Raw genomic sequence first — 23,579 nt, 5'->3', positions numbered from 1 at the left:
ATCCCACGCATGTTTAATCACTGCAGTTGAAACATTATAGGGGAGCCAGCCTCCATGATGCCCCCAGCCAAGTGGACCTGGGTGAGGGTGGGGATATGCATCTAATGTCAAAAATACAGTTCCTTGATGGGTAGGCTACTGAAGTTACACCGAAAGCAAACGTTCGACTTGACAACTACGAGCGAAGCTGTATCTTCCTCCGCATTATTGGTTTTGGAGGAAAACAGCGTTTTTCGCCATTTAGCAGGTTGAACCTGGCCGGAGAAGGAGAGGATTTAACTTAAAACGCGACGATTTTGCGCCGGATATAGGAACCACCGTCCACCTTTGCGACCTACTCCCGCAGTCCGTCTTAGAATCCACAGGCCGAAGTGGCTTTAACCCATTGTTCTTTTCCCTCTAATTTGGAATTGAGGGGTGCGTGTGGAACTTTACTGAAGGATTCCTCAAACTCGAAAACGTTGCAATTAGGACGGGGCTTTCCGAGACTCCTTCAAAGTTGCAATTTTTTTTTTTCATCAGCATTCCCAACTCCACCCCCAAACTTTTCCTCCTTCGCCCGCAGACTGCACCTATCTCGGGATCTCCCCTGTCGGAACCTTCCCCAAGCGGCCGCCCTCCAGATGCGTGCAACTGCAACTCCCAGGGGCAGATGGGAATTGGGATGCAACCGCTCTGGAGGACAAGAAGCTTAGAAGGCAGAGAAGGACCCGAATTCCTCCCCCTCCGTATCTCTCTCCTCTCTCTCTCTCTCTCCTCCAGATGCGTGCAACTGCAACTCCCAGGGGCAGATGGGAATTGGGATGCACCCGCTCTGGAGGACAAGAAGCTTAGAAGGCAGAGAAGGACCCGAATTCCTCCCCCTCCGTATCTCTCTCCTCTCTCTCTCTCCTCCAGATGCGTGCAACTGCAACTCCCAGGGGCAGATGGGAATTGGGATGCACCCGCTCTGGAGGACAAGAAGCTTAGAAGGCAGAGAAGGACCCGAATTCCCCCCCGTATCTCTCTCTCTCTTTTTTTTTCCCCCTTTAAAAATAAAAAAGCTATCTCCCAACATAGGGAGGGGGAAAAAACCCACCCAACAGCAACCGGGAGGTGGGGGGGGGGGGTTTCGGGGAACGTAAATTCGCGCCTTCCCATTCGACCCCAAGGTCTTTAGGGAGCTGTAGTTTTCTCTGACCCAGAAAAAACTACACTTCCCGCTCCCCTGCGTGCCCCATTCATCGCCTGGCCAATCAGCGAGGCGGCTCTCCTCCGCTCTCATTGGCCCGCGCCGAGGGGGGGGGGAGGAGCAGGAAGAAGAGTCCTCAACCTTCTCGCGAGTTGCACTTTGAGGCCTTTGCTCCCTTGTGCCGCGAGCGGGCGACCCGGCGGCGGCGGCGGCGGCGGACTTGGCGGGCGAAGGGCGGAGAAGGGGGGGCCGAAGCTCGGGCTCCGGCCCCGCGCGCGGAAGTGCCTCCCCGCTGGATTTCGGGGTCCGAAGCGGCAGCTCTCCCGGCTAGGGAGGAGACGAGGAAGGCGCTTGGAGACCAGCTTCCCCCCCCCCCGAGCAGCTCTGGACTCCGTAGCCGCCACCGGCTTCTCCCGACGCTTCCTTCGTAAGGGTGTTTCTTTGTCCAGCTTTCTCGCCCGGCCTTCTCCAAAACCCGGCGTCTTCCGGGAAGGGCCGGACTCCAGCTCCCATCGTTCCCCGAGCCGCTCGGGCTGGGGATGATGGGAGCTGGAGTCCGGCTTCTGGGAGAGATTAGGCTTCCCGACTCCTCTTTCCCGCTTTTGCTCCCCCTCTTTTTTTTTTCTTCCTGCCCGGCATTGCTTGCTTTCTTAAAACCAAACCCAACAACAACAACAACAAAATCCCAGCTGCTTTCGTGTCTTGCTCCGGCTCTTGTTTCCCCGGAGTGCATGCAGACGATCGCTGGAACCCGGGTCTTGCTCGCCAGGAGGGGAGATCCTCCTTGGAGTGATTGGCGGTCCCAACTTTCCTTTTGGAAGAGAACTTTTCCGGAGGGAAGGAAGGTCGCCTCTTTTGTCGTCTCTCTCTCTCGGCTGGGCCACCGGCTGCTCCTTAGCCGGGGGTGGCGATACAATTAAGGCGTGCTTGGATTAAAAAAAAATTTATAAAAAAAAAAGAAAAGCTGCCATGAGGATCAGTTGTCGGGGAACCCGAGGCGGAGGGAGGCTTTGCAGGCGTGTTTGGTGTTGGAAAGCTTTTTCTCACAGGCATCTGGTTGGCTGCATTGGCAAACAGGATGCTGCATAAGGTAGGCCTTTGTCTGATCCGGAAGAGGAGGTCTCCTTTTTTATTTATTTGTTGGGTTGGGTATCTTACCTTGACTTTAGCAGCATGGAATCATGCTTTTTTTTTTCCTTAAAAAAAAATGCAACCCCATACATAGTCCAGGGGTAGGCAGGCAACCTCGGCTCTTTTATGACTCATGGACTTCAATTCCCAGAATTCCTGAGAGTTGAAGTCCATGAGTCGTAAAAGAGCCGAGGTTGCCTACCCCTGCCATAGTCCATAATTGACTAGATCAGGGGTGTCAAACTCAATTTCATTGAGGGCCGCATCAGCATTGCGGTTACCCTCAAGGGGCCGGGTAGGTATGGCCAGGGTGGGCGTGGCCTACTGGATGGGCGTGGCTAGAGTGCGTATGGCCTACTGGGTGGGCATGGCCAGCTCTACATCGTTCGCATCAAGGGTGCCTATGGGGGCCCGGGCAGGAGTGGGACAGATCTGAGGATCTCTGGCAGAAGGAGGGTCTCAGGGCCAAGGCCAAGGCAGTGGGGGCCGTTCCCTCACTGTTTCCAGAATGGCTTCGCGGGCCACATGAAACCACTTGGCGGGCCGGATCCGGCCCCTGGGCCTTGTGTTTGACATGTCTGGACTAGAGAGTGCTGCCCAAGATTTTTTATTTATTTATTTATTTTTGCACCAGCAGCCATCCTCTCCTTACTTGCAGGGGAGTGAGTCTCTTTGCAGGAAAAAGGGGGAAAAATAGAAATCCTGGGACTTCGTTCAGTGTAAACAGGCCTAATAGTGCGATATACATTTGGCAGCCTTTTCCAACAGTGACTACCAAAATGTCCCTGCTTTGCTTTCCTTAGGTCAATTTCTGGACTCAGCAGGTTCACCTTCGCTATCTGCTCTCCTCCCCTGCTAACTTGATCTGTACGAGTATTGATTTTCCCTGGAATGGTGCTGTTTGTGATAATTGGAAGGATATTTACTTAGCCTAGGTCTGGGGTAGGTAACCTTGGCTCTTTTATGACTCGTGGACTTCAACTCCCAGAATTCCTCAGCCAGCCATGCTGAGGGAAAAGGGAGAGGTTTCCAAGCTGAGCCATGCTGGCTCAGGAATTCTGGGAGTTGCAAGTCCACGAGTCATAAAAGAGCCAAGGTTGCCTACCCCTGGCCTAGGTAATGGACACAGAAATGCTTTTTAAACAAAAAAGTGAAAAGACCAAGTCTTTCCTGCATGGGGCGTATATGGTGGAAGTAACGGTATTCTTTCACGAAGGTTAGGATTTCTGTCCAAAGCTCAAGGCGCTCCCGTTGAATTCAGTGGGTTTTTTTATAGATGGCTGCAGTCGGTTTTAAAAGCAAGCAGTATTGAGCTCAGTAGGATTTCTTAACACCGTGGTTTTCCAGCCAGTGTGTTTTGTTTTGTTCACACAGAATGGTAGGTCTTTCATAAACAATGTAGGGCACTAATTCAAAAGGCGTATGTACTGAGGTCATTGATACACTGTGTAAAGAAAGATGTGTGCGTGGTGGAAGAGCCACACATGGAGCAAAACCCTGGTTTTGACACACTACTACGTGTGATACCAATGGCAGTGTCACTTAATGGTTGTGATGCCCCAGAAATACGTTGGAGCATCACATTTTAACTGTACTCTTGCTTAGGACAATTATATAAACTTGATCACAGATAGTCCTTGACTTACGACCGCAGTGGAGCCCGAAATTTATGATAAGTGAGTCTTGCCCCCATTTTACAATTTTTCTTGCCACAGTTGTTAAAGGAATCACTACAGTTAAGTTAGTAACACAGTTGTGAAGTGAATCTGGCTTCCTCATTGACTTTGCTTGTCAGAAGATCACAAAAAGTGATCACATGATCCTGGGACACTGCGGCCATCATAAATATGACCTAGTTATCAAGTGTCCGAATTTTGATCACATGACCATGGGGATGCTGCTATAGGTTGTAAGTGTGAAAGACTGTCACAACTCACTTTTTTTTAGTGCTGTTGCAACTTCGAATGATCACTAAATGAATGGCTGTAAGTGGAGGACTACCCGTATTTCGCATGTTTGACTATATAAAAAAGCCTTCCCCAACTTCACTTGTTTTGAATATGATGGGGCTACAATTCCAAGCCTCCCTTTGTCATAGTTGATTGATTAGATTAGGGGTCCCCAACCTGTGGGCCATGGACCGGTACCAGGCCATGATGGCCTGTTAGGAACAGCAAGCAAGCAAATCCAAAACCATCCCCATTCCATGGAAAATTGTCTTCCACGAAACCCGTTCCTGGTGCCAGAAAGGTTGGGGAAACGCTGGATTAGATATTTTGCTTTTGTCAGAGACGATGGTGACACGGGAAGAAATGGAAAAAGATACCATTCTGTTCAATCTTTCAATTTTTTCACAGATGCTTCTCACTATAAGGGGGAGCACATTTGGAAATCCTACCCCTCACCTAGCCTATAGCTGTGAGATTCCCCAAGGTCTAAGTACACTAATAGTAGCAGGCCTAGCCCTGCTTAGTTCTGAGCCCAGACAAGGTCAGCTGGGTGTAATCAGGAAATAAATTGCTTTCTATGTTTACAGGGTGACTTATAATTACCAATACACTTAGGAGCTATTAGAGTATGGAGCTACATAACCAGCCACATTAAATTACAGCATACAAAGCACTTGGAATTTTTCTGAAAGTTGATCAGAACAAGTTCAATGATGTAAGTGTTGTTTGGGGGGGGAGGATGTAGGTGTATTGTAAAGGGATGGACTAAATGATCCTTAGCAATCTTTTCCAATGTCACAGTCCTATGATTTTAGGAAAGGCTTGAGGGAATCTTCTAATCACCTATGGGAAGGTTGGCACATCACCCTGGGTGTGATGGGGTGCTAGCATAAGAGATTATCTTTCTTTGGATAGTATTCTCAGCCATTCCTTTGTAAAGGAAATTGCTAGTTAATGGCCCAAGGTGCTTAGTGGATGTTCCCTCTATAAGAGACATGCAGAAAAGTTTCTTCTATTTCTGAATGAAGCCCCCCTTCAAAGCCCAGAGAAAGTGATCCTGCTCTAAAGAAGGGAAGGGGAGGGAGGGGCTGGAGACAGGGGGGGGGTGTTCTGGAGTTTTCCAGTGGGAAAACTAGAGGAACCAGTGGTAGAATTAATTGCAGGTATACTAGTGAAACCAGAAGATTGAAATTGCTATTTATTTATTTTTCCTTTAAAGATCTGAGTTGTTGAAACAGACACCTTGTGGATGCACTTGTTGGTTCTACTTACGTGTTGGCTGGTGGAAAAAGCTTGCATGTGGAGTCCTTAGTGCTCTCTGACCTGTATGTTTTGCTTGCAGACATTTCATTAGCCAGCTAGGTAACAACATTAGAGCTAATGAGTGCGGGATTTCCTCCCTGTTTATATACAGTGCCTGTTTGCGTTGTGCGGGGGAGGCCTGGTTTTCTCCTTGGTAGTTCCTTGAGTATTGTTCTTTTCTTGAAACAGAAAACTGGAGCAGAAATTAAAAAACAACGACAACAGTATCCTAATCAAGTATCTACCAAGGAGAATACCATACCTCCACTAATATGGAGGGTCTTCAGCTTATGACAAGTTGCTTAGTGACCATCTGAAGCTATGATGGACCTTCTCAGGGTAGCTGCACTCCAGTTCTGAAGTTCCAACCTCCATTCCCGCATGGTCATTTTGGGCCTGCATTTATAGCTGTTTGCAGCGCCCTATGGTCACGTGACCACATTTTAGGAAGGTTTTCAGCAAAACTGGTCCATAGCAGATCATTGGTTCACTTAGCAACTGCTACAAAAAAGGTCATAAAATTAGGTGGGTCACGTAGGTCAGAGTTCCCCAACCATTCGGGGTTGGTGGCCTGGAGCTGGGGGGGGGGGAAGAAGGGATGGTTTTGTGGGGCCATGAACGCCTGCGACGGGGCCACAAACACCCATGACGCTCACACGAGTAGGACCACAAATGCCCATGGCACTCGCACGATTGGAGCTGCGAACTCTCGTGCGAGTGGACTGGGCGTGCATGTGCACACACGCGCACCGCCCAGCCACACACACAGCCTGGTGTCCAGTAAGCTGTAGTCCACAATTTGGGGACCTCTGACATAGGTGACCCAGTGTACTACCATTGCAACCTACAACTATGATGGGCAGGTTCCATTACAGTTGTAAATCGAGGTCTATTGGCAGAGCAAGCTACTGGTATATCAGTAGGGAGTAAACCCCACACTTGCACAGATTATGTTACCTAGTTGCGTAATGAAATGTCTGCAAACACAACCAAGCTCAGCACCGCCATCTCCGCACATTTCAGCCCTGTGCTACGGAGATTGCTTTCTACTGAAATAACTACCTGTGTACTCTCCAAGCTTGTTTCCATATAGTTTCTGAGCGTTTCGTTACCAGACTAGGTGACATCATCAGCAGGATTTTCTCGTCCTGTTCTCCTCAGCTTTTAAATGTCCTGTGTGCTGGTGTGGTCCGTTAGTCGTGCGATTGGGTTGTTCGTTTGGAGCTATATTTAAATTCTGAGCAGCTGATTGGTTCAGGAACTATATTGAAACAAGCTGGGAGAGCCAACCAGTGCCAAAATCTAAAACCCCAGCTACAAGTATTTTCTATTATTTCAAAGCCATGTGTGTAGTTTAATTGAATACGTTGTGTAGGATTTTGAGAAGCGTCTTCTCAGTTCCATTTTGGCTTACTTGAGATGCTTAGCTTGAGTTTGCCTCATGACTGCTATTAAAAGGACAGACTAAGCCTCTGTATCTCAACCTTGACGACTTTAAGGTGGGTGGACTTCCAACTCCACAGAGTTCCTCTGCCAGCGTGCTGGAAATTCTGGGCATTGAAGTCCACACATTTTAAAGTTGCCAAGCTTCAGAAACATTGAAATCAACTCTCATTTCTGGGACCAGCTGATCAGATTTAATTTTGGTATATAAAAGTGACTAAACGGTCTCGCGGGTTAAGGAGTGATCTGTGTCTTTGGATCATTTCCAAGAAACCCCTGAATATTGCAAGCTATGATTCCTAAGGGCTGATGAAAAAAAGGATAAATATGGATTATCATCTACTGCCTGGACAGGCCCTTTTCTTTAAAAGAACTCTCCCCCAACCTAGTGCTCTCCACGTGTATTGGACCACAACTCCAATCAGCCACAGCTATGGGATGGTTCCCCTGCTTGTTTCCAGATTTTTCCCACGTTGTAGGGAAAAGAAAGGGACGTGGTGGCTCAGTGGGTTAGGACACTGAGCTTGTCGATCAGAAGGTCGGCAGTTTGGCGGGTCAAATCCCAAGTGCCGCGGAACAGAGTGAGCGCCTGTTACTCGTCCCAGCTTCTGCCAACCTAGCAGTTCGAAAGCACGTAAAAATGCAAGTAGAAAAATAGGGACCACTACGGTGGGAAGGTAACAACGTTCCGTGCGCCTTTGGCATCTAGTCATGCCGGCCACATGACCACGGAGACGTCCTCGGACAAGCGCTGGCTCTTCGGCTTTGAAACGGAGATGAGCACCGGCCCTTAAGAGTCGGAAACGACTAGCACGCATGTGCGGGGGAACCTTTACCTTTACCTTTTAGGGAAAAGAAACAGAAAACCAATCTGGCAAGGGATTATTTGCATCTAGATATAGGAGCAGGGAGTAATATTTTGAAGGGAGGAAAACTCTCTTATACACTGTTCTACCCGTTTAACCTCTAGTTTGTTGAACAGGCCATGGTGGACTGGTTGACCTGGAGTGTGAAGCCATGGACCACAGTTTACAAAGAACAATGGGTGGCTTCACACACTGCATTGTTCTGAAGCTGAACAAGTCACAATGTGGCTTGGCATGCTATGGAAACTCAGTCCCCATCTGAAGAAACTGTTTACGCCAAGAGCTGATAGACTCTGGAGTTCCGGTGTTCTTTGTGCATGAGTTTACATTTTTAACTAGGCTGTGAGTGACTTCTTTTTTCTGACACCTGATTAGTTTTTGCTTGAGACAGAAAGGAACAGAGCATTGTGCTCCCTTGTCTGCTTGCAAGCTCTTGTTTGATTTTAATCAAACTTGAGCCGGTAGATCAACGGCTACTTTTTCTTTGTCTGCTGATGCTTCAGAGAAATTGGAGCTATTCCATTTATTTCTGCAGAATGCAAACAAAACCATTCCAAACACGAATAATAAATATTTGTGGTTCTAGATTTCTAGGGATGGCCAAATGATCAGAGAGCCAGTTTGATCTAGTATTTAAAGCACCAACTGCGAGACTGTGACTTCTAGTCCTCCTGCCTTAGACATGAAAACTCAGCTGGGTGACTTTGGGCCAATCACTAGGAGATGGTGAGTTCTAATCCCATTTTGGGCATGAAAGCTGACTGAATGACTTTGGGCCAGTCCCATTCCTTCCACCCAATTTACCTCACAAGAGTTATTGTTGAGAGGAAAATAAGAGGAAGGAATGTTAGGTATATCTGCCTCCTTGTGTTACTTATAAAGTAATAAAGGTGGGATTACAAAATCTAAATAAATCGGAGATCGGGGGGGGTAGGAGAAGTAGTGCGTTGAAAAGCAGAAATATAGAAAGGTGTGGAGAAAAGGTGGCTTTTTCAAGAGGCGTGGACTTTCTTTGTTGTTTTTTTCTTGAAGACATTTCGGTTTTCATCCAAGAAGCTTCTTCAGTTCAGAACTGAAGTGAAATGTCTTCAAAGATAAAACGAAGGAAGTCCACTAAAAAGCGCCTCAGGGACAACCATGACCTTGATGGCTGAGAATCTTCATAGACAAAAGGATTGTAGTTTGCTAAGGGCGAAGATGGAGGAAAAAATGGAATAGAGGTGCTTTTATATGTGCTGGGAAAAACAAGGGTCTTTTCGTGTGCAGAATTCTAGTGAGTTCAGATAAACAACTCATAACTTTTTCTTTACTTCTTTTAATTTTAGGAATATCAGCAGATTTACAAGATTTGCACAGCCTATTCCTGAAGGACCTAAATCCTGGTGTGGACCTACTTCCGTATCGGTGCCTCAATCACTGTGTCCCCAAAAGGGCAAATTTCTAAGTAAGCTTGCATAAAATTACAGCTGCTGTGGATTGATTGCTTAAGCTTTCCTTGATTTTGAGCACAGAGTTGCTTATTTTATGAAACAGTGATGCAAAAAAACCCCAAACAACCCACCCCAGCCCATTGGATGACTTTTATCTGTAGTGGCCCTCAGATCTTTCTACCATAAGAGGGTCCAATGGGGTTGGCTTCCCCCTCCCCATTTATGCAAATGTGAGACCTTTAAGTGGCAGAATGGGTCACATATGATGCTTAAAACAACTATTTCACCCCTGAAAGCTCGTGGACTATCATTGTAAACCAGATCTTGGCTCTGCCTGCTTTGGGATAGCCCATAAAACATAATTTATGGTTCAGACTGATTGAAGTTAAATGTTCCTAGGATTAAATCCCCATTGTTTTGTAGGGAAATTTTTTTCACCTTGCTTTATTCCTCCTTCTGCTTTTGTATTGATGAGATATTAATGAGAAATATATATATATACCTCTGCAATGAATATGTAGAGCGATCTAAAGGCCGTTCATTTTTCCACCTCTCTTCAGAATACAGATTTGTACTCTGCTGGATTTATATTTGAATTTTATCCAAATGTAACTTGTGTTTGTGCCGTGGGTTATTACTTTGAATGTATAGATCGGTGTTACTCATCCCCAGCAACCGTAAGATAATGTGGACTTTTTAACTCCCAGAATTCCCCAGCCAGCACGGCTGGTTGAGAAATTCTGGGAGATGGAAGTCCACACATTTTAAAGTTGCCAAGATAAGGAACACTGATATCGAGAGTACAGCCAAAGCTCCTGACGCTTCCTTTCTGTTCATAGCAAAAGGGCCTTCATGCTCTCAGCTGCAGCTGGTGCTTTGTGGCCCTTCGTGGAATGCCCGTATGACCACACAATGTTGCAAGGTCACATGGTCAATCCAGGAAGTGTTTGAAGGAGAATTGCTCTGAGGGAAACCTATGAGAAGTCCTGACCCACTGTAATGAGTTGGATGGTATTTCACCCTTTTGGGGAACAAAAAAATAGGATATTAAACTAGACTTTGCTTCTCTTAGTGTTTATCCTACCATGGTTTCCTAGAAGTGAGAAACCTTTGTTTGTTTGTTTATGGCATGATTCATGGGTCAATTCCTGTATAGTCCAATTTCACATCTCATATTATGCCCCTTTAGTTCGCTGTATGGCCAATTTAAAACCGATACGTCTGGATAAATAAACGCTAGCTGATTCATTCGCTAGCGAAAATAGAACCAGTCAGATCTTTATACATCTTAAATAATGTGGGCCAAGAGTTCCAATGGGTTTTGTTTGTTTTTCTGGTTGTTGATAGTTTCGGAATAGCGTTGGATGGTCTTAGGCTCCAAAGGCCTTGAAGGTGACCCATTCAACAGAGACTTCCCAACGTTGTTCCCAAGGTGACATGTTTTAATTTAACAGCAGAGGGAAATGATTAATACAGGTCTTGATTGTGATTATATTCATAACTAGATGTACTGTCTGTATGAGGGAGACGGGTAGTTCCTAAATATGATAAATAAATAATCAAAAATAAATAAAGATGGAATAGAACGGGGTAGGCAACCTTGACTCTTTTTTGACTCGAGGACTTCAACTCCCAGAATTCCTGAGCCAGCCCTGCTTAGGGAAAAGGGAGAGGTTTCCAAGCTGAGCCATGTTGGCTCAGGAATTCTGGGAGTTGAAGTCCACGAGTCATAAAAGAACCAGGGTTGCCTATCCCTGGAATAGAAGAACATTTATGGTGATTCCAACCATCATCCATCTTGCCTTGAGTTAGATCTTGAATTGATCTCATTTCTCCCCCCACTCTTCTCCCGCTCCTGATTTCCAGGGCTTTGTGTCGTCCCATGATGCAGTCATATGTTTCTCAGAAGCAAAGTGAACTTTGTTGAACGGGCGCAAAGACCCCTCCCAAAAGAAGCCATGCAGGACAGCTATCAGAATGTCATGGCGCTGGGTAAGAACCAATAGTCCCCCACACAAGGAACTTTTCCTTCTTCTCCTCTGGCATGAAAATTGCCCCGTGCCACCCGCTGTTTTATACAGGTAGTCCTCGACTTATGACCAGAATCGAGCCCCAAATTTTCTATTGTTAGGTGAGAAATTTTGTGAAGTGAATTTTGCCCCATTTTACAACCTTTCTTGCCACAGTAGTTTAAGTGAATCCCTGCAGTTGATAAGTTTGTAATCCCGTGTCATGGTTCCGACAGGTGAAACTCTTCAAAAGAACTTCAAGGCATTGTTTACCTTGAAGGATCTTTTATTTGAATAGCATAACATCGGCACTTACGTAATCGAAGCTAAAAACTGAATTCCCCTTCCCTGGGCACATAGTATCAAAGCACAATTCCCTCCTCCGATTAACAGTCATAAATCACATTCCCCAATTAGCTTGAAGCGAGGGCTTCCTCTCCAGCTCTCCAGTTCTTTTATCAGCTCTGAGTTCAGTAACCTTGATTCTCACCCTACGTTTTAGTGTTGTTATCTCTAGCTGGACTCTCATTCGCATCCCCCCCACTCCCAGCATCATCTAGCCGTAAAAGCGAAAGCGAAAAAACTACATTTCCATCTGTTGTCAATGCAAAAACATTCAATGTTAGCAGCGTTGACACCCGGTTGTTAAGTAAATCTGGCTCCTCCATTTTGACTTTGCTCGACAGAAGGTCGCAAAAGGGGATCACATGACCTTGGGACACAGCAACGGTCATAAATATGAATCGGTTGCCAAGCCTCTGAATTTTGATCACCTGATCGTGGGGAAGCTGCAGAGATCGTAACTGTGAAAAACGGTCGCAGGTCGCATTTTTCACTGCCGTTGTAACTTTGAACGGCCACTAAATGAATTGTTGTAAGCTGAGGACTACCTGTACATCCCTACCTGCATGCATAATCTTAGGAAATAGTCTGCACAATGTGATTGGCCCCGAAAGCCGGGTATAGTGTTGCATGAGGGGTATGGTGTTATACTCCCAGGAGTACAAATAGGGCACTATTAAGATAAGACTCAAGGATTAACTCCTCTTAGTGTGGTGTTTTTCAACCTTGGCAATATTAAAAGAGTCCCCTGTAGGTTTTACTCCGCTAGTCGTTGCAAACTATAGGGCTCAGCGCTCATCTCTGTTTCAAGGCCATTGACCCAGCACTGCCCGAAGATACTTCTGCAGTCTTGTGGCCAGCATGACATCACAGAGTGCTATTACTTTCCCATTGAAGTACCTATTTATCTACTCACGTGCATGCTTTCAAACTGCTAGGTTGGCAGGAGCTGGGGTGAGGAAGGGAGCACACCCTATCTTGTGGCGCTTAGGTCTCGAACCCGGACACCCAGCTTTCTAGCTGAGAAGCCCAGAGTCTTAACCACTGAGTCAGGGCACCACCCCAATATTAAGATGAGTGGACTTCAGCTCCTAGAATTCTTCAGCTGGAGAATGGTGGGAGTTGAAGTCCACCATCTTAACATTGCCAAGGTTCAGAAACTTGTCTTAGAACGTTCTGGTTTCTTCCAGAATGCTTGTCAGGAAGGATGAGAACAGAGCCTCCACATTCTGGAGGACTATGGCTTCCTTAACTCTAGATCAGAATCCCTGAGACAGAAATTGCATTTAGGTCTTTATCCCAAAGAACGGAATTATCTGCAGGATCTGTTTTCTTCAGTTTGGGCCTTCTGTCTTCCCACACAAGCCTTCCCAAACTTTTGAGATGCTAGTAGGGGACTTTGCACTGGGTTCCTCTGCTGGTGATACAAGAGAGGATCTTCTGAGATTGTCTAATGGCCTTGTGGTATTTTGTAATTTACATGTTGCGTTTAATTTAAATGGTTTGTTCAAACCAGGTTTTGGAATTGACTTCTGAATCCTGACTGGCATCAATCAGAAATTGACGCAGCTTCTTCTGTTATATTGGCTTCACCTGAGCTTTCCTTCAAGTCATGTCCAGTTTCTGGCAGTTTCATAGACTTGTCTCCTCTTGTCCTGTTTTCTCAGCACTGTTCCCCGACCCCCAGTTTTCTAGACTAGTCTATAGTTCTGGATTTTCCCTCCATATACTGACAAGGCCAGACCCTGCATAGCTTCTGAGTTCAGACAAGGTCAGCCTAGTGCTCCCCCCCCCCCCCCGGTTGAGAGCTGCCAGCAGAAACAAAGCACTTCATGGGACAAGTCCCACCTGAAGGGGGTTATTCATAATTTCTGATTTTCCTTGGCAGTAGAGTTTTCTTCCTGGGTTTTTGATCCTCATTCATCCATCAGTTTCCTGGGAGACAATTAGCAAATTTTCTCACAGCGTCTAGCAATGTTTCTTAATTTTAGCAATGTTAAGATGTGTGGACGTCAACTCTCGCATTTTCCTAGTTTCAGAGGTCCCTAATCTTTTGGGCACCAGGGACCGGTTACGTGGAGAGAGGGTTTTTTTCCATGGACTGGAGGGTACGTGGTTTTGTGTGCTGCCTGCATCCCGTGAATGGGGCTTTGGTTCTTTGTGCGGACCGGTTGTTGGCATGCCGCGGCCCAGTAGCGGTCCACGGACCGGGGGTTGGGGACCCCTGCCTTAGGTAGTATGCTGGCTGTGGAATTCTGGGAAGTGAAGTCCACACATCTTAACACTGCTAAAATTGTGAAACACTGATGTCCGGGCTTTGGGGGGAACAGAAAACTGAATGTTAGCATGAGGTCCTTGGAGGAAAGGGATGCGATACAAAAAAAGAAAAACCAACCTTTGTCCTAGACCAGGGGTAGGCAACCTCGGCTCTTTTATGACTCATGGACTTCAACTCCCAGAATTCCTGAGTCAGCATAGCTGACTCAGGAATTCTAGGAGTTGAAGTCCATGAGTCATAAAAGAGCCGAGGTTGCCTACCCCTGTCTTAGACAATTTATCCCAAATGGCAGTTGAGAAAGTACTTCACATGTAGCAAAATATTGATTTAACAGACTGGGTGGTGGTGGTGGGGGGTGCTACCATTAAATATGTCATTTTCATCATTTATAAATTGTATCATTTATATGAAGGAAAATCTGATGGTAGCAAAAGAGCTTTTGATTAAATGTGAGTTGGCATCCAAACTAAAAATAGGTTGGGTGTATTCAGAGTCTGGGACGCGGTGGCTCAGTGGGTTAGGACGCTGAGCTTGTCGATCAGAAGGTCGGCAGTTTGACGGGTCGAATCCCAAGTGCCACGTAGCAGAGTGAGCGCCTGTTACTCGTCCCAGCTTCTGCCCACCTAGCAGTTCGAAAGCACGTAAAAATGCAAGTAGAAAAATAGGGACCACTACGGTGGGAAGGTAACAGCGTTCCGTGCGCCTTTGGCATCTAGTCATGCTGGCCACATGACCACAGAGACGTCCTTGGACAAACGCTGGCTCTTCGGCTTTGAAACGGAGATGAGCACCGGCCCCTAGAGTCGGAAACGGCACGCATGTGTGGGGGAACCTTTACCTTTACCTTATTCAGAGTCTTCTAACGCTTCTGAAGCTTTACTATAATAATAATAACCACAATATCTGCATTTGTGTTCCTGTGGCAGGCCGGACGCCCCTGTTGCCAAATTACCCTGCAGTTGCAAAAGACACTCAGGAGTCGCAGAGGCAAAGGGCCAAGTTTTGGAGCAAAGAAGAGATCGGGCTCTTTGTCGACCTCTGGATCAGCCCGGAGGTCCAGAACGAACTCCAGAACACTTATCACAACGAGGTGGTCTTCAACTGGCTCTCCAACGAAATGGGCTTGCGAGGCTTCAACCGCTCAGCTCGCCAGTGCCGTGAGAAGATGAACGCGCTGAAGAAGAAATTTAAGGAGGTCACCACTCACAACAAATGCCCCGGGGCTGGCGAAGTGCGGACCATGCCCTTCTATGACAAGCTGGCCACCATCCTCCTTAGCCGGAGGGACGCCAAGCACCCTTCAAACAGTGGCGATAAGGGCCAGTGGTCCAGGCAAGCTTCCTCACCGGCTCCAGGCACATCTGGGCAGGCGGCTTTGCTTGCCAGGCCATCTTTAATTAGTCCGCCGGGGCTGAGGTCTGCTGGGGCAGCCGGCCAAAGCAAATCCCACTTGCAGCAGCCTCCTCAAAAGCAGCCTCGCCTTCTCCAGGCTGGGACGGTGTCTCCCACTCACTGCCACCGGCCCCTTTTGCAGCCCAACCGGAGTTTGGCTATGCAAAAACACAGGGGGCATTCCTCTCCGTGGCCTGCCCCCAACCAACTGGCAGTCGTCACTCCAAAAATCGAGGAACAGTCGCCGGAGGGAGACGACCCGCCCAACTCGATGTGCTCGGTTCTCCAAGGAAGCCACCTCCCCATGGAGGTGCGCGTGATCGATGAGAATGGCATCACGGTCACGTCATCCATGTGCGAGGAGGTCAAGCAGGAGGAGGAGGAAACGGCTCATGATCCTGAATTAGAGTTTGATGCCAAGTTTGAAAGAGAACTTGTGGATGACAGTGACCCTCCCGAGGCAACTGGCACCCGTCTTGACCCAGACGTGCTTTCAGAGTATTCGGAAGAACCGTATGATGAGACCGAAGGGGTGGATGACTTGCCCGTGGATTTACTACAATGTTTTGGAGACCGATTCTCCTCCTTTGGTGGGGTGGAAGAGAGCAACCATGACCAGGAAAGACCAAAACATGAACATCCACTATCCAGGGCTTTATCTACAGGTAAGAACCCTTTGAGTTGGCCATCGATACTGGGATTATTGTGTGCTACCCTAACTTATTTCTTCTAAGTTTGTATTCTCTTGAAGTGTGGTCCCGGGTCTAAGCACTAGACAACACTCCGGATTTAGCTTTTAGAGTCTGTAATTATTTTCCACTTGGTTTGTCAGTCTTTTTCCTCTTTTTTCCAGCTGTTAAAAATCAGTTCCTCATTAAGGATAAAGTTTTAACATTGGAGCTTTTTCCTTCTAAAAGTGGGAAAATTAAGTCTCTTGTTTCATACTCCCAGCAAATCTCAGGAGAATTCTTGAGCAAAGCTAAAATCCATACGTTGCAAGAGTGCTCCCATTCTGTAAGGCTGGACGGTGGTGTTTGTTTGTTTTGAAGGCCTTTGAATTAGTCTTTGGCTAATTACTCTTGGCGAAAGCAACAGCAGTAGCACTTAGAGCTATATACTGCTTTGCAGTGCTTTACAGCCATCTCTAAGCAGTTTACAGAGTCAGAATATTGCCCCCGACAATCTGGGTCCTCATTTTACCAACCTGGAAATAATGGAAGGCTGAGTCATTCTTGAGCCTCGTCAGAATCGAACTCCTGGCAGTCAGCAGTGAATTAGCCTGCAATAGTGCAATCTCACCACTATGCCACTCCAGCTCTTCTCTGCCTACGCAACTGCCTACACAAATCCCTTCAGCCCTCTTGGAGACAGTTTCAGAAGGTTTGCCATGCCACTTTCTTCCTAAGGCTGGAAGAGAGGGGCCAGCCCAAAGGTGCCTAAGGCAGGACTAGTGCTCATGTTAGCCTGTTGTACCTTGGTGTCTCATCCTCTGGTGCAAATGTGGCTTCAATGCCAGCCACAGCTTTTCCAACCCAAATTCATGTAGTTACTGGATTTTTAGCCATCTTTTCTGGTGAAGAGCCCAAGAATTCCAAGCACTGCACATGCTGCTCTTTGTGTAAAGCCCTGGCGGCGCAGTGGTTAGAATGCAGTATTGCAGGCCAATTCTGCCCACTGCCAGGAGTTTGATCGTGACCGACTAAGGTTGACTTGGCCTTGGGGGACAATATGCTGACACTGTAAATCGCCTAGAGAGGGCTGTAAAGCACTGTGAAGTGGTATATAAGTCTAAGTGCTATTGCCATATTGCTATGATGCTAAATGCCAGTTTTGGCCGAACTATCGTAAAATGCAGTCATGTGACCACAGGACACAGCAAACAGCCATAAATGTGAGCCAGTTGCTTGAGCACTGTCAGTTCTGTTTCTTTTAAGAGCCACGGTGGCCCAGTGGCGAGAATGCGGTACTGCAGGCTAATTCAATGCCGAAAGCCAGGAGTTCAAGCCTGACTGGCTCAAGGTTAACTCAGCCTTCCATCCTTCTGAGGTCGATCAAATGAGGACCCCAGTTGTTGTTTTTTTTGTTTTTGGGGGGTGGGGGTGGGCGGGCGATATGCTGACTCTATAAAACCGCTTAGATAGGAGTGTAAAAGCACTGTGAAGCGGTATATAAGTCTAAGAGCCTTGGTGGAGCAGTGGGCTAATGCCTCCTTAAGTAACACCAGCTGCCTGCAATTAGTGCAGGTTCGCATCCCACCAGGCTCAAGGTTGACTCAGCCTTCCATCCTTCCGAGGTAGGTAAAATGAGGACCCAGATTGTTGGGGGCAATAAGCTGACTTTGTAATAATGCCGCTTGTGGGGGGCGAAAGCCCTAATAAGCAGGCATATACATAGAATGAAGGCTGTTGCTAAGCACATTTGATTTGTGCTTAGATTGTAAGCCGCCCTGAGTCTTCGGAGAAGGGCGGGATATAAATGTATAAATAAATAAATAAGTAAGTAAGTAAGTAAGTAAGTAAGTGGTGTTAATATAGTGATATTGTTGGGCTGGACCCTGACATTCTCCTCTCTCCTCTTCCTCAGCTGAAAGTCTCATTCAGGAGCAGGAAGGGGAAGCACTTGACAATTCTGACATCATCTGTGCTCCTTTGGGCAACATTGGACGGAAGGATCTGAACGCCAGCTTTGAGGGTAGCGTAGGGCCGCCAATCGACCGTCTTCCGCCTGCTAGAGGTCTGGGAGACGACGCTCCGCTGACCAGTGCGCAGAGAACCGCCCGGTTCAGGAACAAGAGGAAAATTGAGCGAGTCCAGCTGGCGAAGGAGCTAATTAACGCCACCCGAGAAACGGGGGAGAACATCCGCGAGGCTTTGTACGAGCTCGACAGCAAAGAGTCGCAGCGGCGGGTTGACGATCGCAAAGTTGCCGTGTGGTGCGCCAAGCACATTGCAAAAAGCATCCGGGTCTCCAGCCAAACCATGGCCGCCGCTATGCGCGATTCGGATGCTGCCTTCCAGAGGTGCATGGAGAGCTACACGGTGGCCCTGGAGAGGCAGACAACTCTGTTGGAGAACATTGCCGATTCGCTAAACGCTCGCGTGTCGGCTCCCCAGCCCTCCCTCCCCACTTCCCTTCCCGCCGATGGGACCCGTGGGACCTCCGTGTGCACGAGCCCTATACCAGCACCTTCGCCCCCCATCCCCATGGAGTCAGAGAAGACTCCCCCCTCCCTAAGAAGCCAGCCTGGAAACGAGGAAGAGTCTCCTGGTGGGGCAGACTCCAATAGCAGTAGCCGATAATAGTCCGAAGAGCCCTTCCCCAATTTGGTGCTCCCTCCCCATGGTGTTGGGACCACAACTCCCAGAATTCTCAGCCGGAGGGCACCACGCTGAAGAAGGTTGGTCTTCACAGAACACTTGAGTTGCTGCATTGTTCCTCTTGTCAACACAGCAGATCACCAAGCCTTCTCGAACGTTGACAAGGTTACCTCAGTACTTCCATTTACTCCTATACAATCGTTCAAGGTTTCTTCTGTTACGTTACTTGAGAGAGAAAAAAATGGTGCTATTTTCTGCACCTTATTCTTGTTTACAAAGCTCTGTTAAACCTGCTTTTTTTTTCTAGCACTGTATACAATGCCCAATATTTACTAGACGGCACAGCCAGCTTATGCCATAATAAATTTGTTAGTTTTTAAGATGCCACAAGGCTGCTTGTTGTTTTTGCTGCCAGAGACTACACACAGTCCTTGACTTACAGTCAGTCGCTTAGCAACCGTTTTAAAGCTCTGGTGGAACCCCCCAAAAGGTGCTTAACAACCCGGTTCCACAAGTTCTGACAGCTGGCCCCACATGACCGCATTTCAGGCACTCGACAACCTGCCCTCATTTGCAGTGTGTGGCAGTTGCTTGACAACAATTTGTGGTGTTTGCGCTGAAAATAGTTCTTCCGGTTTTGGACAAAGGCATCTCGTAGTGAACAGTGGGGTTAGCTTAACTAACATGGCATTTGTTTACTGACCATGGGGCTTCACTTAACAACCGCCATAAAAGTAGTAAAAACGGGGTCAGTCGTATATTGTCCCACTTTAAGACCGCCACAACTTACGTCAATAATGGGCAGGCTCCATTACGATGAGAAGTCAAGGAATACCTGTACACTGTTTTAAATTTTGAAGCAAGTGAAAAATACATTTTCTGTTTCGACAAATGCAGTTTTACACACTGCTTCTCCCCCAAAGTGCACACAGGTAGGTCCTCGATTTATGACCACAACTGAGCCCCAAATTTCTGTTGTTAAGTGAAACATTTGTTAAGTGAGTTTTGTCCCATTTTGTGACCTTTCTTGCCACAGTTGTTAAGTGAGTCACTGCAGTTGCTAACCCGGTTGTTAAGTGAAACTGGGTTCCCCATTAACTTTGCTTGTCAGAAGGTCCCAAAAGGGGGTCACATGACTTTGGGACACAGCAACGGTCATAAGTATGAACTGAATTTTGATCACAGCATCCTGGGGATGCTTCAAAGGTCATGACTGAAAAATTGTTACATCACTTTTTTCAGTGCTACTGTAACTTTGAATGATCACTATATGAACTGTTGTATGTCATGGACTACCTGTAATTGCAATGCTGTGTCATTCTAGAGATCAGCATTATTCACTCTTTGTGTACAAAGTTTTATCAGCTAGCATCAGCTAAAAATGCCCTAACCCAGGGGTCTTCAAACTTGGCCCTTTTATGACTTGTGGACTTCAACTCCCAGAATTCCTCAGCCAGGCACACTGGCTGAGGAATTCTGGGAGTTGAAGTCCACAAGTTATAAAAGGGCCACGTTTGAAGATCCCTGCCCTAACCAGTCTTGAGAAGATTGAGCATTATCAAAATAGCCTGAATTGATTGCTTTTTTAAAAAAAAAAATCTTTTTTCTCGCCCAGCAGGGTCTATTAATCTTGCCCCTTCCTAAGTGCAATGCCTCACTGGATATTTAAAAGTGTTGAGTATCTGAACTGATGCTACAAAAAGGCAATTTCCAATGAAAAACGTTTTTAAAACACCATTTTTTTAAATGAAGGGATCAACAATCCATCCATATGAGTAAAATGGTAGATGTCACTGCTCTTTTCCTGTTATGTTCCTCTATACGTTTGCTGTTGGAGAAGAATGGAATTTCTTCCCAAGGAATTGTGCTTCTGTGCAATTTTACACATTTTGGATTGGAAAATTGCTGAAAGCACCCGTTCCCACTAGTTTTCTTTCTATGTGCTGGAAACTCCTTGGAGGTTTTTCAACTCCATGGAAGTGAGGCTGGACTTCAATCTCCGTCTTGTAACAGCCATTAAGGGAAGGGAACTTGAATTGCAGGACTGAATAATTCCCAAGTCGTGCATCTTTCAATTTTGGGAATATTGCTGTGTTGCATTTGTATATTCATTAGTAGAGTAGGGGTTTTTTTAACTTAAAGCCTGAAAAATAGTTTAGTGTATATGGCATAACAAACATGGACTGGCAATGTATGTTAATATTTCACCTAAAAAATATGAATGTTATAAAGATCTATATTCAGATAGAAACATCCAGGGGTAGCTAACCTGGGCTCTTTTATGACTCGTGGACTTCAACTCCCAGAATTCCTGAGACAGCCACGAGTCATAAAAGAGCCGAGGTTGGCTACCCCTGGTACTAGGCCATCTAACCATGAGAGGTCCTTGGTGTTCTCTGAGCTTGCTTGTTTTCTTGCAGACGTTTCATTACCCAAACTAGGTAACTTTATCAGTGCTAGTGATCCTTATTGGTGCTAGTGAGCACTGACAATGTTACCTAGTTTGAGTAATGAAACGTCTGCAAGAAAACAAGCAAGCTCAGAGAGCACCAAGGATCCCTCATGTCAACCCTGAGCTACAAAGATTCTCCTTTATTAGGACCATCTAATAGAAGCACAGCATTGTTCATCTGAAAGAAATCAGAAACTGGACCAGTATATGCCTTCAGTTTACAACCCAGTCACAATGTGATCTACAGCAGAGTTCCCCAACCTTTCTCAGGCGGCGGACCGGAAAGAAAGGGTGGGGGAACATTGTACGTGCACGTGCATGCACGGGGCCGCGAGCATGCGTGTGATGCAAACGGGGTGGGGCTAGTGCTTGCGTGATATTCGCTAGCTCTGCCCCGTTCTTCTGCGGTTCTGTGCCCTGTGGTGCGTTATCGCACTCTGAGGTATGGCATTGGCCTGTTTTTGCACCCCGAGGTGCGGCGTCCTGTGTTTGTGCCCCAAGGCGTGGCAGTGGCCCATTTTTGCACTGCACAGTGTGGCGTCCTGTTTTTGTGTCCCACAGCCACGGCGTTAGCATGAGTGGGGGTGTGTGTGCCAGACTGTCCCGCAGCCCGGTGGCCAGCAGTCCACCGCCTGCTACCGGACCACAGCCCACAGGTTGGGGACCCCCGATCTACAGTATGACATTGGACCCCAAAGTCAGACCAAGGGGAGGATGCTATATCCCAAAAGTCTGCATTTTAATTGGGCATGGTTGGCCGAGAAATTCTGTAATTTGAAGTCCCCAAGTCTTAAAAGTTGCCAAGGTTGGAGACCCCTGCTATACCCCATTTATACAGTGAATCCCGACAGATACTGTGAGGTGCAAATCCTATTCAACTAAAATTGGATATCCATATATCTGTATATATCTACACATGAAATAGCTGTATAAAAATGAGCACTCCTAAGATTTTTTTAAGGTTCTGCTTTCTGTTGGGTCAGAAGTATCCAGTTTTCTGGTCTACATTCATTGGAAGCCTGAGTTTTATCTGTTTTGTATGAGTGACTATCTTCACCCTCAGGTGAGAAAGTGACTGACCAATTATGACACACTTAAGAAACAAATGGGGCAAAGTGCCTTTTGGCTTGGCGAGTTGTAGGAAATCCATCTCATTTGTCATGGGTGGGTCATGGGAATGCAGAAAATTGAGTTAACAGAAGGATCTATAGGAAAGTTAGACACACCTGCAATATGTGAAAGCAGTCAAGACATATCAAGAAAAAATGAAATTCTGCCTCTTGGGATTCATTTGGATGACTTTTATTATAGTATTCCATGGTGTGAATGACTAGTGCTAAAACAAATGGTAAAGTCTTGGGAGTTGAGCTCAGACATTTGACTTTGAGATACTTCCATGTTGTTTTTGTAATGACAACAGAAAGTTGATGTGCGATTTCTTTTTTCTAGTATTATATGGTTTCTTTTGATTTACCAGTCTGAGTATTTCCTTTTCTCCCAGGGCTAAATGTAGGGTGTTTTTTTTTTCTGAAATCAGCCATGGGCAGGTAAGTCTTGTCACCAACTTGGGTCATTGCAAAATACAGTGAATTATTCCTATAAGTTAAAGCTTTGGTTCTGTCAACTCCGCCTACGGCTGTATTGTATTTGCCTTTCCTACAACTATTGCACACTCCAAACTTGAGTCGGGCTTTCAGTCAACTGCGTATAATTAACCATGTCAGTTATTTTAAAATTAAATTGGATCAAGTCAGATATTAAAAACTGAATTGGACCAAATCGGGTAATATAAAAGTGACCTCAAGTAAATTTGTTTTCAAATTAAGATACTGTCCGTTTCACTCACAGAATGACTGGACAGTTTACAGCTAAAAATATAAAACACTATATCAAAATACAATATATCGGGTATATGATGTATATACATATGTATGTACATAAATCAGGTATTATAAATTGAATGGGACGAAATCAGATGCAGATAGTTCTCAACTTACAACAGTTCATTTAGTGACCATTCAGTCATGTCACTGAAAAAAAAGTGACTTACCGACCATTTTTCACACTCACACAATCATTGCAGCATCATGATCAAAATTCAGAGCTCATAACTGACTCATGACGGTTGCCACGTTTCGGGGTCATATGATCCCCTTTTGTGAGCTGAGGAGCAGTCAATGGGAAAACCAGACTCACTTAACCGTGTTATTAACAACTGCAGTGATTCACTTAACAACTGTGGCAAGAAAGGTCATAAAATGGAGCAAAACTTACTTAACAAATGTCTCACTTAGCGACATAAATTCTGGGCTCACGTGTGATTGCAAGTTGAGGACTACCTGTATTATACGTTGACCAGATAAGGTATTTTTGACAAAAGGGGACTCAATCGGGTACTATGAGTTGAATTGGGCCAAACCAGGTATTGCCCCATCGGAGGAAGCCTTCACACATTGGTGCTTAGGCTGCAGATGAATCCAGTTTCTGGCGCCTGCCC

At 46.3% G+C, this 23,579-nt stretch overlaps 1 protein-coding gene across 1 annotated transcript; it reads left to right on the top strand.

Moving 5' to 3' along the window:
- Positions 1–1,327: 1,327 nt before the first annotated feature.
- Positions 1,328–19,010, top strand: LOC308664161 (uncharacterized protein). The gene is made up of 5 exons (XM_081321181.1): positions 1,328–1,598; positions 9,188–9,306; positions 11,159–11,284; positions 14,848–15,978; positions 17,897–19,010. Exons 3-5 carry the CDS (start codon positions 11,188–11,190, stop codon positions 18,610–18,612), a joined length of 1,944 nt encoding a protein of 647 aa, XP_081177307.1. The 5' UTR covers positions 1,328–1,598; positions 9,188–9,306; positions 11,159–11,187; the 3' UTR covers positions 18,613–19,010.
- The last annotated feature ends 4,569 nt before the right edge of the window (positions 19,011–23,579 follow it).

This window comes from Vipera berus (genome assembly GCF_964194415.1).
Source record: "Vipera berus genome assembly, chromosome: 2".
In the NCBI taxonomy this organism is placed as follows: domain Eukaryota; kingdom Metazoa; phylum Chordata; class Lepidosauria; order Squamata; family Viperidae; genus Vipera; species Vipera berus.
Note: the sequence above shows the minus strand (reverse complement) of the source record. Positions and strands in the feature narration are given on the sequence as shown.

What these genes read in the sequence shown, in the direction of transcription:
- LOC308664161 (XM_081321181.1), top strand. Translation starts at nt 11,188, where the DNA reads ATGTTTCTCAGAAGCAAAGTGAACTTTGTTGAACGGGCGCAAAGACCC. An exon ending in TCAGAATGTCATGGCGCTGG is followed by an intron (nt 11,285 to 14,847) that starts GTAAGAACCAAT and finishes TTCCTGTGGCAG; the next exon opens with GCCGGACGCCCCTGTTGCCA. An exon ending in ATCCAGGGCTTTATCTACAG is followed by an intron (nt 15,979 to 17,896) that starts GTAAGAACCCTT and finishes CCTCTTCCTCAG; the next exon opens with CTGAAAGTCTCATTCAGGAG.